At 59.9% G+C, this 15,947-nt stretch overlaps 1 protein-coding gene across 1 annotated transcript in view; it reads right to left on the bottom strand.

Moving 5' to 3' along the window:
• MROH1 (maestro heat like repeat family member 1) overlaps positions 1-15,947 on the bottom strand; it is a 51,053-nt gene that overhangs the window by 9,621 nt on the left and 25,485 nt on the right. The window contains 22 exon segments of the mRNA XM_088844524.1: positions 1,353-1,505; positions 2,816-2,928; positions 3,046-3,181; positions 4,825-4,929; positions 5,374-5,469; positions 5,726-5,927; positions 5,999-6,108; positions 6,184-6,306; positions 7,100-7,126; positions 7,212-7,358; positions 8,079-8,201; positions 8,312-8,431; positions 8,776-8,883; positions 9,339-9,391; positions 9,694-9,835; positions 10,115-10,155; positions 10,236-10,380; positions 10,530-10,715; positions 12,318-12,440; positions 13,510-13,583; positions 14,467-14,580; positions 14,683-14,761. Of these exon segments, the coding sequence (XP_088700650.1) occupies positions 1,353-1,505; positions 2,816-2,928; positions 3,046-3,181; positions 4,825-4,929; positions 5,374-5,469; positions 5,726-5,927; positions 5,999-6,108; positions 6,184-6,306; positions 7,100-7,126; positions 7,212-7,358; positions 8,079-8,201; positions 8,312-8,431; positions 8,776-8,883; positions 9,339-9,391; positions 9,694-9,835; positions 10,115-10,155; positions 10,236-10,380; positions 10,530-10,715; positions 12,318-12,440; positions 13,510-13,583; positions 14,467-14,580; positions 14,683-14,761 (2,520 nt within the window).

The raw sequence follows: 15,947 nt of genomic DNA, 5'->3' as shown, positions 1-15,947 counted from the left end.
ATACAAAGTACTTCTGCAAACCGGTAAGGAAAGCACAGACCACCCAGAAGAAAATGACCAAGATCACTCTCCTCATGGAGGAGATCTGAGTAGCCAAGAAACGTGCAAGTGTTCCAGTTCATAAGCCATAGAGAAATGTGCATGAAGGAGCTGGGACAGCCCCGAGGCCGTCTGACAGCCCTGGGACAGCGGCACAAAGGCCTCTCCTGTGGCCCCAGTCACTTTCCTGGGCACGGCTCCAACTGAAATGCACCCTCAGGTCCAAAGGAGCCTGACTCCAGCAGCACTCGTGCTCAGACTGGGAAATGCCCAGCGCTCGCTGAGGTGGGCAGGTGAAGGAGTGGATGGAGCAACCCACATGGGCCAGGCCTGGAAAACACACACCGTCCCACAGACAACGGCCATGCAGGCCAGACTTGAGGCACTTTCTACACGAGGTGCATCTCAAGCCCAGCTCTGTGCTGCGGAGAGCTTGTGGCACCCTGTGGGGCCAGCTGGGGTGCCAGGGGCTCTGGGATTGGTGGGGCCTCTGCTCCTGTGAGCCCCAAGGCTGTGCACTTAGCACAACCTCCCTTTTCTGTTGCTATGCTTCACTTTAATAGGGAGCTTAAATCTTCATCCAAGCATATGGGACCCCACCTGCTGGGCCAACTGGTTCATAGGATTCACGGGCAGCCATGAATCTAGCACTAATCTAGCAGTCACCTGAGCTTTGGAGCCTGTTCAGGCCTCAGAACCTGAGCATGTCTGTCAGGGTGGCTGGCAACCATGTTTGAGGGCCACGTGGGCTGCCACGTGAGCTCATGGCCAAAAGGCCTCAAGGTGATCATGGGATGGTGGATAGGGCAGGATCTGAGTGTCCCAGGCACCTCTGCTCTGGGCCGCACCTGCCACGGAAGCCTCTGTGCCGGCACCTGGTGCCCCTGTGGACTCCGTCCTCACCAGCAGTGTGAGCAGGGCACTCAGCCCGTGCCGGCTCAGCGCCCAATCACAGACCCTAGCACTAGCTTTTTCCTTTCAATTGCCTTTTCTACCTTTATGTTCTGAGCAGTTACTTTCGCTTAGTTCAGTCTTCAAAGAGAAGAGGAAGATTTATCCCATCAGGCCCACAGGGAGAAGTGAGGAGTGCTGAGGGCCAAACCTCCACAAAGCAGGCATTGGGGTGAGGGAGTGGGGTGGGGAGCCCCAGGATATCAGCACTGCCCACCAGCACTCCCTGCTGACCGTCTGTACATGACCACGCCTACGCCACGCCCCCAGGGAGCTCTAGACAAGGCCCCGCCCACCCAGCCTCTCGCCTGGGCCCAACGGGCCCCGCCCTGCCCACGCCTGGCCCCGCCCCCAGGCCCCACCTTCTCCTGCAGCATGTTGCCCCGCTCCTTCAGCAGACAGTTGATCATGACGGTGGCGGCTCGCGAGCAGTTCTTGTCGGGATCTCCCAGGCCCTCAAACAAGGTTAGCAAGAGGCTGATGAGCTGATCTGGCGGGAGGCGCTTGGCAATAATCTAGGAGAACAGTTGCGTCAGGAAGACAGAGAAGAGAAGGTCAGTACACCTTCGGGGCGTGGCAGCCCAGGGACTCAGCTTCTCAGGGAAGGCCTGGCCCCTTTCAAACCCCTCCTCCAGCCTTTCCCACCCTCTTCAGTTCAGTCGCTCAGTCGTGTCCGACTCTCCGCGACCCCATGAATCACAGCATGCCAGGCCTCCCTGTCCATCACCAACTCCCGGAGGTCACTCAAACTCATGTCCGCAGAGTCGGTGATACCATCCAGCCATCTCATTCTCTGTCGTCCCTGTCTCCTCCCGCTCCCAATCCCTCCCAGCATCAGACTCTTTTCCAGTGAGTCAACTCGTCGCATGAGGTGGCCAAAGTATTGCAGTTTCAGCTTTAGCATCAGTCCTTCCAATGAACACCCAGGATTGATCTCCTTTAGAATGGACTGGTTGGATCTCCTTGCAGTCCAAGGGACTCTCAAGAGTCTTCTCCAAAGTCTTAAAGCCTTTGGAGCTTCTGCCAGTGCCGGGTGGGGTGGCCCACGCCCAGGACCCCTCCCCAGACTGAAGCCAGGTCTAGGTGCAGCCCATGGCCTCCAGCCCCAGGTCCCTGGAAGGGGGTCCCTGGGCATCTGCAGGGCCCAGGTCAGCGCCCTCCCGGAGGCTCCTCCTGACCAGCAGGGTAGGCTAGGAGTGGTCCTGGTGTGCAGCCTCTCTAGAGTACACAGTCAAGGGCAGATGGGGGCATGCTCTACCCTGGACTGCCCAGCCTCGGAGGCTCAAGAGCACCCTCAGCTCCTCCCAGCAACAGAGGAGAGTCCCTGGCCTCCCTCCACATAACAGAGAGCAACCAGAAGTTAGGGCAGATAAACTCTGTACAGAGAAATAAAATCACAGAAGTGGATGAATATCTAGAAAGTCTGACCCCAAACATGAAGTTCCCGCTCCCCCTGGACTCCCCTTGGGCTGGGTCTTTGCTTCTCAATGTCTGAGCCCCTGGACCCCCACAAAGGGCCCTGCTGACCCCCTTCCCTTTCATCTTCAGCAGGAGAGAAAACCTCCAGACCCCTGAGGGCCATTTCCAGTCACCAAGTGGAACAGAACCACTGCCCTGGCTTGGGAATCACTGGGTGGGCTAGGGCAGCTTTCTCAACCTCGTGGAGCCAGAAGCTGAGCTCCTGCCACCCTACACTGGGCCCCGGAGGGTGGGAGGCGCGGCTGGTGCTGGACATGGAACTCTGATAAGACCTGCCTGCCTGCCCAGCTGGCACCCACAGAGCTCGTACGTGCAAGGAGCTGCTGCAGTGGCCACTGGCAGGTACCTGGGCGATGCTGTGGCAGGTGTGGAAGAGAATAGAGGGGTCAGGGTGCGCAAGGCCATCCTTGAGGCTGACGAGCTGCTCAGCCACGTCGTCCCGGTAGTCTCGTGAGAAGCCTGCAAGGCGGCAGGGTGCATGGGGTGGGCGCAGGCCTTCCCTGGCCACCACAGGCCCAGCCTCTGCTCCCTCATCCCCCCAACACACACACACTGCTGCCCCGCCGGGGGGCTCACCCTCGTAGCCCAGCTGCAGGTACAGGAGGGAGTGGACGCAGCTCACAGCCTCTCGGCGAGTGGCAGGCCAGAGGTCGGCGCACCGTGGGGAGAAGAGGCCAACGAGGAGGCCCAGGTTGTAGAAGGGCACCAGGGCCTGGAGGGGCAGACGTGGGGTGCTGTGCGGACGCTGGGGGCAGCCAGCCAGATGGCACTGGGGCTCCAGAGTCGCTGGGGCAGGCAGGTACCTGCACCCCTTGGACCCAGATATGGGCGGGCCTGTGACCAGAGGGCAGCCTTCCCCCACTCCAGGGTGGGTCCCAAGAGGACGAGAGCTGGGCAAGCAGGGGTGTGGACAGGGTATGGCCAGCTTCTGCTCACTTCTCAGACACACGGGAATCCCCACCCCAAAAGCCAAGGGGTGCTAACCAAGCCCTTTCATCCCCACGGGGACTGGGCCTGTTCTTTCCTGCTCTCCTCGAATACAGAGCCTCTCAACCGTGCTCTGAGCAAAGGGCCTTGCTTCCTATGCCCCAAATCGGGGGACATCAGCTACCCACCCCCAACACACAGCCCACACACAAGCGGCGTCCCAGGGAGGCACCACCACGCACCCTGCCCGGCATGGGCTCTTGAAGGGTGTGGGGCTCCAGGCTGCTACTCCTCCTAAAACCAGGGGGAGGTTGGACAGGGGCTGGGGGCCACCGGCTGCGTGCCTCTCCATGAAGGCAGAGCCTTGTCTCGTTACGAATAGAAAGTGAACTCTAGTTGGACCACGGTTATGTGAAGAATAGGCCACGGGAGAACCTGGGTGGGAAACGCTGTCTAAGCCAGCCAACAGACGACGCTCTGAACACAACAAAAACTAAACATTGCCAACCAACGAGCATCGCGCTTGAAAGTTACCAGCCTGGGGCCACTGCCAGTGTTCACCTTCCTGCTGTCAGAAGCACAAGCCAGCAGGTGTCGAAATGGTGAGAAAGGTCAAACTCATGGCCTTTGTGAATGGCTGTGGCTGTGAGTCTGAAGAGCAGAGAATTAACTAAAAACTCGTTAAGAGTCACAGAGGAATCTCATTCCTTATAAACTACCTAGTTCCTACCAGTTCCTAAGTATCCAGAAGTCCAGTTCTCCTGCCTACCGCAATAAGCAAATGATTATGTACAGTGGAGACAGCAGTGACAGACCGTGCCTCTGCTAAGGCCGGGGGCTGGGGTGGCCAGGTCCATCATTATCAGCACAGGAGCCCTCGGCACACTCCTGTCAAGGCCACGCGGGAGCGTGGGAGGACCACACCAGTCTACCCTAAAGCCAGTAGAGTAATGGCCTCGTAAGAACAACTGTGAAGTTCTAACGGGGGAAGAGGATCTGCTGAACCCCAACAAATAACTAAAATGCAGAGTAACCGTGCAGCTCTGGGAAGCGCTCCTTCCCACCGCTCCAACTAACAGTGCTGTCTTCTCTGCCGCGCTCCAGGGGTTCACAAGTCCCTACCTTGGCCAAGCTGCGGCTTCTGCCTCCAACACCCTCAGCTCCTCCTCTCACATGGGGGTCCCCATCACCCTTCCCTGCATTGGGCGGGCTCCCAAGGACGAGGCTGCCCATCAGGTTTGATGCCAAGTGGCTAGCCCTGAGGACACTTGATGACCCTTGTGGTCCTCTGTCCACAGCCCAGGAGAGGACAGTGTCGCTCACAGCACTGGGCAGTGGGAGATGCGAGGGCCCCAGGCTGTGGTCCCCAGGCCAGGGTACGGGCATGGGGCCGGGGAGGGGCCATGAGGGCCGCCCTGGGGCACTCACGCTGATCTGTAGGTGTTCTAGGAAGAACTGCAGCAGGCAGGCACTCAGGTCGAGCGCCCGCACCCGCTCGTGGCCCCTCGGGGACTTGATCCACGGGCTCAGGTGCTGAGGAAGAAGGAGCTTCAATAGGTGCAACTTGGGGCAGCCTCCCTGCCAGGCCACCCACTGGGCACAGGGGCCAGTGCGCCAGGTCAGAGTGGGCCCCCTGGGCAGCGCCTCCCCCACCCCCTCGCTCTGTTCTGCTGGCCTGGCTTACGGTCATGGCCGCCCCTGGTGGACCCTATAGCCATGCCCATGCAAGCACATGGTGTTCCCAGATGTGGGTCAGTTCCCACCATCATGATGACCTCAGAGGGCCAGGAGTGCCCATCTGGGACACCTCAGGGTCTCTCTGTCCGGGCTCCACGATGGGGGAGCAGAGAGATCGAGCTCCGAGCCCCTGTCTGCTCAGACTGTACCCGTCTGCATACCCCTCAGGCCAGAGGGGCCCTGCCCACTAGCTCGCAGGCTAGCCCCCACTTGCACAGAATACCAGGGCCCGCCACACACCTCCACCATGACCTGCAGACCCTGGGGTGTCATGTTCCGCTGAAGGAGGCTCGTCAGCAAGTCCTTGAGGGCCTGCACGGTGTCCAGGTACAGGGACTGGAACAAGAGAAGCTGCCAGTCCTGCTGTGATAACCCCCTCCCATGGACAGAGCCACAGCGGGGGCCACTGATAGCTCCTGGGAGCTGTCCCCCTACCCCCACCGTGGGGGCCGCTGATACCTCCTGGGGGCTGTCCCACCCCACACCATGGGGGCCACTGATACCTCCTGGGGGCTGTCTCCCCCCACCACAGTGGGGGCTGCTGATACCGCCTGGGGGCTGTCCCACCCGGCACCATGGGGACCGCTGATACCTCCTGGGGGCTGTCTCCCCCCAACACGGTGGGGGCTGCTGATACCTCCTGGGGGCTGTCTCTCCTCCATACCGTGGGGGCCGCTGATACCTTCTGGGGGCTGTCCCCCTCCTCTGGCTCAGGCAGCACAGCCATGACACTGTGCAAGCAGCTGTGAATCAGGTCCGCTTGCACCTGCTCCTCCAGGGCCGGCTCCAGGATACTGAGCCACCAGTTAAGGCCCAGCGCTCATGCAGAGGGTCCCCCACAACCGCTCCCTCAAGGAAAGGATACACCAGGTACGTGCAGGCGAGCATGGCCTTCTTCCGAATGGGCGTCCTCAGCGAGTCTGGGGGCTCCGCTTTGATGAACTCCTGGGGGAGCAGCCGCAGGGCAGCCCTTGGCTGAAGCTCCAGCTTGCCCCCAGTTTAGGCCCCACAACCCGGGGGCTCGGCCCTTCCCAGCCTGCCCACACTCACCACCATCTGTGCCACTAGCTCCGCCTTCCTCGAGAGGTGGAAGGAGCCACCGTGGGCGCTGCTGCAGATGGCCTGGGTGGCCATGCACACGCTCTGCACCAGGCTCAGTCTCAGGGCTGGGTCCTGCAAGGACAACTGGGCTGCGGGAGCCGCCGAGGCCCAAGGCCCACGGGCTGAGCCCGATGGGAGGAGGTCACCCACAGTGGTGAGCCCAGGCCGCCAGCCACTCTCCTGCAAGACAGACGTGGACTCCCCTCCAGTCTACAGGCTCTTGGCCAGTCCTCCACATGGGCCAAGGTGGGTCTGCGAAGGAACCCGAGGCCCTTGGCTGTGGGCCCGACCTGGGGGTCCCAAGGTCACAACCCCGGGCAGATGACTGCAGGCTCGCCACGTGCCATCTAGCTGCCTCCCCCAGGTGGAGGGGATGCTGGTGCCCTGGCAGAGCCCCAGCAGAGGGCTGGCCCCCAGCTCTAAGGGCTGAGTCAGAGAGAGAGGTCACAGAACAGCACCAGCCCAGAGACCCCAGGAGACCCAGGGTGGTGGGGGTCTTCTCTTCTAGGGGACAGCCCGGCCGCTCCCAGAGAAGGTTCCCAGGTTAGTGCCAGAGTCCACAACGGAGTCGTGTTAGTGAGGCAGAGGCTGCTGTCCTGGCTGCAGAACTCCCCCGACCAGGCACTGGCAGAGATGGAGTGGAGCCAGGAGAGGGGCACAGCCGAGGCCCCCGCCCGGCCTGGGAGCCACCACCTCCCCTCCATCCCCCCCACCTCCGAGGCCTGGGCCAGGGCAGGAGCTCCTAGGCCTCAGAGGGCTGTCCTGCAGGCCTTTCCTGAACTGGGACTAGGATGCCCCGGGAGCGACCCGCTGCCGCCCCGGTCAGCCCAGACAGAGGAGAGAGCTCAGGCCCCGCACACTGTACCTTGGTCTCTACCTTTATCCCCAGAACCTGGACAACAGAAGTGAGACAAGTTACATAAGCGGCTCTGGAGGCAGTGCCCTGCCCCAAGCCTCTGAGACACCCAGACGCCCACCTTGGTGCTGAAGCACTGGGACATGTTCCGGAACACGTCCGCCTCCACCCTGGCCAGCAGCAGCTCACGTGGGGCCCGGGCCGCCACGTGCCCGTAGCACAGGATCAGCGCACTCCTCACTTTGTCAGCCTCGCTCTCACTCCGATCCTGAGAGGTCAGAGCTCTGTGACAATCACACCCCCAGCAGGAGCTGTGCCCTATGACCCCAGGTGCCAAAGAACGGCAGAGCCGGTCTGAAGGAAGATGCCACTTGACCGAGGAGTCTGGGGCCTGCTGGGGACCGAGGGTCAGAGGGGAAAGGACGCAGGGGGGTACCACGGCAGGAGGGGCAAGCAGGAGGAGGGGCTGAGAGCAACCAAAGGGCCGGGTGGGGTCCCTGTCTTTGCTTGGATGGCTGCCCAGGGCCCCTCTGTCCTAGGGGCCTTTTCACACTACACCAGCCGAGACCCCAGCACTTGTAACCCCGGTCCAGGGAGATGGACTGGCATAGGAGCAGACAGTGCAGGCGCTCCCCGCAATCAGCTTCAGCCCGCGTACAGCCTCCACCGGCCACCAGGGGGCAGATGACACACAAACCGGCGGTGGGACAGGAAGGGGCTGCTCCTATTCTGCTGCCCAGAGCCGGTTCGTTGCCCCCACCCCAATGTGGGAGAAAGCCCACACACGCCGGCCCCGCCCATGAGGAAGCAGAGACTGGAGGCCAGCTCCCCGCCCCAACCCTGGCCTTCAGGGCACCGAGCCCAGGAAGCTCTAGGACCAACCCCATCCACCCCACCGAACCTCAGCATACTGGCACCGCAGCTAAGACAAAACTCCAGGCCAGCCCACCCCAGGCCTCCCCCTCAGCTGTCAGCCTGACCTTGCTACCTTAAAAATGTTGAAAATGCCGGCAGATTTTCTGAGCACGTCTGACTTAACAAAGTCTTCCAGCTGGGCCAGGGTGTCATCCATGTGGGAGATGGCACAGATCCCAAAGCAACAGGCAAGGCCCTGGGGAGGCACGTGCACTCACACCTGGGCAAGGTGGGGCAGGGAGTCGTGCACGCACACATGCATGCACACACACACGCGTGCGCACACACACGCTGGGGGACAGCCACCTCACGCTCTCTCTCCTCCTGGTATCTGGCCGTCTCCAGCAGCTCCTGCAGGTGCTTCCTCACTACCTCCTTACTTGAAGCGGCACCCAGGGCGGTCCCGACACATTTGTACAGGAAGTTCTGCAACGAAGCCAAACAAGGGGTGGTGCCAGCTCCCTAGTGGAGGGATGCCCCCAGCGGGGCACTCAGTGCCTGTACCATGGGCCAGGCACACCACTGCACACCACTGCAAGGGCCAGACACGCTCTACGCAGTCTGAGGAGCAGCAGGTGGGTGCGGAGCCCTGCGTCTCCAGCCTCCAGCCCACAGCCTTCTGCTCCAGGTCTTGCCAGGACCACAGCGGCCACCAGCCATGCTCAGGGAGCAAGAGACGGAATCAGGGGACAGGATCGAGGGCTGTGCCCACAGCACTGCTGGCAGTGTGTCCTCCTGCACCTCCTCCTGGGGCTCCCCTCCCCATGCACCTTCTCCAGAGGCGTCCCATTGTAGTCAGGTAGCTGCTTGCACATTTCCAGGGTCAGCTGGCAGATCCAGGTGTTGTCAGACACGACAGCCAGGGAGTCCCGGAGAAACTGCGGGCAGGAACTCTACCAATGAGGGTGGACTCGGCCTCTCACTGGCTGGACTAGAGGAGAACCCAAAGCCCTGGGTGCCACAGGCAGTGACCACAGGTCCTGTGCCATAGCTCCGAATGGCCGTAGGTAACTTTGAAGCCAAGATAGAAATTCTGGGTGGTCAGGCGTGCAGCATATGGGGCACGGGGGCCTCAACCAAGCAGCGGACAGGATGGGGGGCTCTCTGGCCAGAGCAGCCCCTGTGATCTGACCCCATTACAGTGCGCAGTCCTCACCCCAGACACACCCACCTGTCCCTCCGTCCCGCCCCACCACCACCAGGTCAAGGCAAGCACCACCACTCTTGGGGGGTACAGTGCCCCCAGCATCAACTGCCCCAGCCCTCTCCACCTGGGCCAGAAAAGGGCCTGTGCCCAAAGCAGGCTAACTCTCGTCTCCTCCTCTTCTCTCACCATCAGCAGCTTTTCTTCCCACTCCTTCTGTGACAGGGTTTCTTCACTGTGTTCTGAAACGACCAGTCACCTTCTCAGCCTGGCGGACAGCAGTGGAGAGCTCAGAGTCCCCTCCACCAGGCCCAGGCCCCTTCGGCTCCAGGATAGAGGAAGAAAGGGCCCACATCCAGTGAGCTCACGGGTGATACCAGGCAGGGAGCATCTTTCCAGCCTACTCTCCAGGCCCTTTCTTGAATCACAGCAAAGGCAATTTCTTCCAACTTTTAAAACCCTGGTCTCCAGTGGCCAGCCTTGATGCCAACAGGCAACAATCGGGGTCAGAGGAGGAGTGGCAGCACCCACTCCCGGGTCTCACCAGCCAGATGCTCCAGCAGCAGGGGGATGGCGGTCGCCCACCGCTGACCCAGGGCCGGGTGGATGTCCTGATGCAAGACACTCAGGAGGCGCAGTGAGGCTGCCCCGCGACCGTCCCCCACGTAGGGATTGGAAGACACGGCCTGCAGGAGGCAGAGTTGGGGTCTCCACCAGCATCCTGGGCCACAGTGCTCCACCTGAGGCCGAGCACGGACACCCAGGTGGGGGCAAGGAGGCCCCAGAGACGCAGCTCCCCAAATCCCTCCCGGAGTGCCTGATGGTCCTTCCTGGGGCAGTGACAGCACGAAGGTGGGGTAACAGGGACTAGGGGAGCATCCACCCCCGACACCCCTCAGAGTGGGCGCTGCCTGGAGGCCACCTGGCTGGGAGGAGAAGCCACTGAGGCCTGAGAAGCTGCTTACCAGGAGTCTGGTGGTGATGGCGTAGGGAGATGGAAGGTGCACTGCAGGGAGAGAGACCACAGCACTCAGGGCTGCCCCCTTGGCAGGCAGTGGGGAGGGCTGGGCTGGGGCAGGGCCACACCGTTGCCGTTGTACTGGATGAGGGGGGCATGGGCCCCCGTCTCCTGCCTCTTCTGGGCCAAATGCACAAGGCTCCTGCAGAGCGGGCTCAGCGCCCCAGTGAAGCGCATGGGGACCAGGAACTCAAGCAGGTACGGCCAGAGGACCTGGGGGCAGTGCAGGGTGTGTAGGAGCCCACACCCACAGCGCGGCCTCCCTGCACCGCAGCCTCCCTGCACCACAGCCTCCCCGCACCTGTTCCCAGACCGAGGGGTCAGGAGCAGGGTGGCGGGTCCCCCAGGGCGGGGGCGCTCACCTCGCCCATCCTGTCCACGGTGGTGCTGACCAGGTAGAGGGTGCTGACACTGATGGCCCTCACGCTATCGGCCGCCAGGGCCTCACTGTTGGCGCCCGACTTCTGAGGCTGGGGGCGGGAGGGCAAGACGCTGTGCACTCTGCTCTGCAGGTCACCAGTCGTGGGCTCTGGCCCTGAGGACACGGCCTGAACAGAAGCATGACAGGCCCTGCCCAACCCCTAAGGAGGGGACCAACCCCGGTCACTGGCAGGACACTCGCTCTCCACTAAAATCACCCAAGAAAGCCGGCTCCCCGGGGCCAAGATCCAGTGTCCAGACTAGAAAAACCGTGAGCATTTCCGGAGAGCCGCTGACCGCATCCTCACGGTGGTGTTCCATCCTTGTGGATGCGGTCACTGCCTGAGAAAATGCCATTCCCCCCAAGAACACAGACAAGCCCTGCTGCCCCACGGCCCAGGGGTTTCTCTCAGACCCAAGGAGCCAGTGCTCCAGAGCCCAGCTCCCTGGAACCTTCCAGGCAAAAAAGGACTCTATTCTCTAAATGCTGAGTCTTCAATTCATGCTTTGAAATACCGAAAAGCAAACACTGAAAACCAAGCAAAAGTGGGAAAACTGCAATGACTGTTGGAGACATTTGGCACCTCAAGCAAGAAATTAAAGATTGAGAAGAAAAAAATAGAGATGTTTAGGACCTGAACAGCAAGTTTTAGAGCATGCTCTAAAAATATAGATAAAACTTTATACCAAACAGACACAAACAATATTGAACGCCTGACTGTCTATTAGGCCAAAAAGAAAATCTCAAGAAACACTTAGAAGCAGAAATACACCTGGCCAGATTCAATGCAATAAAATCACAAGCCCACAGTAGCCACAAAAGGCTAATCACCTAGAAAATTATAAACATCCAAGTCACTGGGTTCTCGACATCCAGGCAATGGCAGTTGGTCCATGTGGGGAGAAGAGTCTTTACAGTGAACGGTGCTGGGACAACAGGACATCCACGTGCAAAATATTGAGCCTGAACCCACACCTCACGTTAAACAAAATTAACTCAAGATGGATCACAGACCTTGTGTAAAACTTCTAGAAGCAAACATGGGGGAACACCTTTGTGACTTTGGGTAAAGAAAGGATTTACTAGTTACAACACCAGAAGCAAGAGCTATAAATAAAAACCCAACGACACGGACTTATAAAATATTAGCACTTTTGCTTTTTGAAATACAATGTTAAGAAAACAAATACCTATGATGCAACAGATTTGTCAGAAAATATTTACAAACCATAAATCTGATAAGGGACTTGCATCTAAAATACATGAAGAGCACTTCTGTCCTGAAGAAGAAGAAAGGGAACAGCCCAACTCCAAAGCAGGTAAAAGCTGTGAGCAGGCACATAGACACATGGATGCCAGTATCACTGGTCACGGGCATGATGCTAGCCTGTCACAGTAGCTGGAAAATGAGACACACAGCACCGACCTAACCCCACGTGCCAACAGGGCTGCTGCTGGGGCCGCAAGATGGCACAGCTACTTTCAAAAACCATCTGGAAGCTTCTTATGAAATTAAACATCTCAGCGTCTCCACAGCAGCTGCTTACACAGGAGGACAAACGCACGCCCTGCAGAAACCTGCACCCACACTTTCACAGATGCTTTATTCACATCTGCCACACGACTAGCAGACTGGCACACCCCCAGAGCGCCACTCAGCAGTCAGACGACAAACCACAGGTCCAAGAGACAACACGTGGTGATGGAGCAGAGGGACAGCATGCCTTACCTCGGCCTCGGGGGGCAGCGCGCACTGCTGCACGATGTACTCGACCATGGCCTTGCCGCCAGGCTGCTCCAGGTAGCCATGGTGGGCCATGGCACTGACCACCTGCACCACAGCCCGCTTCACCTGCCCAGAGCAGGGGGCACGGGAAGGGGTCTCAGAGGAGCACTGGGTGCATCACGACAGCCCAGTTGGGGTGGGCATCTCACCCCCTCTGCCCACACCCCCCACCTTCCCCCAGCCCAGCACCCACTCTGGTGTCCTCCTCCTGTCCTGGTCACACCTCTCCTCCCCAGATCCCAGGTCACACATGTGTCCCGAGTGACCACAGGCCAATGGGTCTGGAGGGACTGAGCCATGTGGCAGCCTGAGGGCCCCTAGGCAGGGTGCTTCTGGTCACCGACACAGCAGGCAGGCGCTGGGCCCCTCTGAGGGTGGCAAAGGGCACAGGAGCCCTGAAACAGACGCAGCCTTGGGGTTTGGGCTCCATTCCAGTAGCTTCTGGGACTCTCACAGACAGTTCCCAAGAACGGAGTGCAGGATGAGCACAAAGGCTGGGGCAGCCCCGAGAAGGGGACCCGCTGCCACTGAGCCTGAGCAGGGAGGGCCAGACCCGCCCTTGGCTCTGGAGTCACCACCAAGCTGTGGATATCCTGCCGGAGTCCAAGCTCCTGTTCCCTGAGGCTTCTGCTACACCAAGTCGTCTAGACCTGTGACTCAGATGGGGCATCAGGCCACCCAAAGGGCTGGATGCCGAGATCTGCATGACGGAGGCCTGACAGAGACCCCCGACACAAGGCTGGGGCTTCCCTGGGCAGCCCTCCGTGCAAGCCAGCACAGCACTGCCCATGGCTCCACAGGGCCACGACGGGGGCTCCGAGTGAGAGCCCAGGCTGCCCCACGGGCGTCTCCATGGCTGACGCTCGCCTAGGTCTTTTTGGTGTAATGGCTCTTGAGTTCTGGGGGTTCTTCTAGAGAACAATCAAGCCCCAAAGTGGTCTTGAGGACTGCTTCCTAGCTTCATGCCTGGTTATCGCATAAGAGGGAAGCTGGGGGCCCAGACACACAGCTCAGCAGACACCCAGGCCTGCACACGCCCGCCGAGGCCTGGTGTGCTGAGGCGGCAGCTGCCTGTCAGCAGTGGCCGCACCACCTGCCACTGTGCAGGGCTGCACTAAGCTGCCCGCTGACCCACCTTGTTGCTGGTGTCCAGGAGAGGGAGCTTCATGGAGGATAGAATGAAGGGTTTCTTAACTTCCATCTGAGCAGCTGCAAGAAACCAACACGGGGCTCAGCCTGCCTGCTGCCAGGCAGAGGCCGTGCAACCCTTCCGCCATGACGCAGGCTGAGCCCGGGCTATGGGGCTACGGCCTCAATGCAGCCCTCTGCGTGGGGGGAGGAGAAGGCCACCTAAGCACAGGCCTACCTATCTCTCTCCGAGGGAAAAATGACCTTTTTCAGCAAATGACATTATTTTATCCAATTAAGAAGTGAGGAGGTTAGAAGTTCAGGCCAGTAGAGCTGAGTCAGGGGTCCCAGGTTCAAGTGTCGGGTGAGGGTGCCTCCAGGGTCATCAGAATCTTAGCACTACTCCCTGTTCCCGGCTCCAACCTGAAGGCCAGATGTTGCCACGGCCATTGAGCAACCAAGACTCACACAGACACAAATTCAGGTGTGAAAACCATTCAGGCTTATTGCTGATTAAAACCGCTTAAAAGCAAGAAACCTGAACTCTCCTAGCTAGTTGTGAGAAAATCTTCAGACACATGGAAACCAGGAACTTGCCACAAAACTGGCCTCCACTCCTCCCAAGGTCCACGTCTAAGAGACAGCGGAACGAGCTGTGCCTGTGGCCAGGCCTCCACACTGAGGGGCCACTGGCACGGATGGCTGCAGGTGGGGGGGTTGGCAAGACTCAGCCACCAGCCCCTCATGCTGAGGCGCTGCGGCCCGCCGACTACAGCCCCCGCCAAGGGCAAACATCAGAGACTGACAACCTGCTGGCAGGCAGGTGAGCACCACTGCTGCAACTCTTCAAAATGCAGAGAATCGTGCGAAACAGAAAGCTGGGGAAAGTACTTCACGCTCTCACAGCCACACGCCCTTCCCCCCTGGAGGTGGAGACGGCCCGCCCCGGCCCACGGGCACTTGCCTGCCGTGTTGATGATGTGCCGCAGCACCTGCAGGGAGCCCACGCGGGCCCTCTCGCTGCTGGTGTCCAGTCTGGGCAGCAGGAAGGCCAGCAGGCGGTCCGGCGAGCAGCAGGCTGCGGGCAGGTGCTCGTCAGCACCGTCGTGATCCCTGCCGGCTGCCTGCACCCCCAGGCCCAGCTGGGAGGACAGACGCTCAGGGCGGCAAGCCCACATACCCAGCACGGTGAAGCAGCGCAGCACCTCCTTCTGGTTGCTCATCACCAGCAGGCTGGACGACTCCACGGGCACGCAGACCTGTCCGGGACAGAAGACAGAGTCAGCGGCTGCTGGGGCTAGAGAGGGACGTCTCAAGCTGCCGCGAAGCTGCAGGCCCTCAGGTGTGCTCACATGGGTGGAGGAACCCCTGCCTGCACCCAGACATGCTCTCAGGCCCAGCGGTTGGGGTGGGGGATGCAGGACACACAGCTGGCCTCTCCTCCCACACCCCACCCCACCCACGGGCAGCCAGGAAAACAAACTCCCCAGACACACTTCCTGATGAGGAAGGAGACAGCAGGATACGCGAGCACAAAAAGCACTGGAGTCTGTCCGTCCAAACCAAGACAGAAAGTGAGCTGCCCTAGCAGGAGTGCGGGCAGAGGCTGCAGGCGGCTGTGCCCCTGGGCCCCACTGTACCTCTGTGGGCAACATTCTGGGGCTGAGCTTTGGGTGGCAACCCCGTCCCCACTCAGCCCCCAAGGTCACAACAAAGGACCTGCAGGGCCTCTGGGCAAAGGGCTCTGAGGGGACCCTTGGGAAAGCCCAGCCTCCCAACCAGGAGGGAGACGCAGTGCAGGGACCACAGGCGCCACCCCAGCCTGGCCCTGACAGTTCCCAGGGGACCAGAGTGGGTGGAGCAGGTGCGGGCAGGGCCACCAGGCTAGCTCCAGGTCCCCACGGCCCTGCTGCCTGCTCCTGGGGTCACTCGGCGACCCACGGAGCACCTCCCACCAGGGCCAGCGGCCAGCAAGGGAGCAGCTTGGAAGCAGACGCTCTGGCCTGCCCCAGGGAGCCTGCGAAAGATGCGAGAGATGCTCAGAACCCCACGGTGACTGGAGCGCAAACCGCTGCTGAGTCCAGGTGCTAAGGTTTGCCGTGATCGATTAAAAGGCGATAGATCAGAGAGATAACTAGGTACGAGGGCAGTCACTTGGAGAAAAGATAAAACTAGCTTTTCACTCTTCCTCTAAAATACACTCCAGACAATTAGAGAGTATAGGGGAAATGAGAGAACCTAAAAACTCACTGCAGAACTGGAAAGCCTTTTCTAAGTACAGCAAAATCTGGACTGTATAAAGAAAGATAAGCAATGGCTTTAAAAAATTAAATAATGTTCCAAGACAAAAAAATCATTGTTTACAGATAATAACAAAGCAGAAACAAATATCTACATACATGACACAAGACTATAAATAACTGCTACAGATCAATATGAAAAAAA

The sequence above is a fragment of the Moschus berezovskii genome, chromosome 16 (assembly GCF_049115385.1).
Source record: "Moschus berezovskii isolate FMDL1 chromosome 16, NW_MosBer_1.0, whole genome shotgun sequence".
Lineage (NCBI taxonomy): Eukaryota > Metazoa > Chordata > Mammalia > Artiodactyla > Moschidae > Moschus > Moschus berezovskii.
Note: the sequence above shows the minus strand (reverse complement) of the source record. Positions and strands in the feature narration are given on the sequence as shown.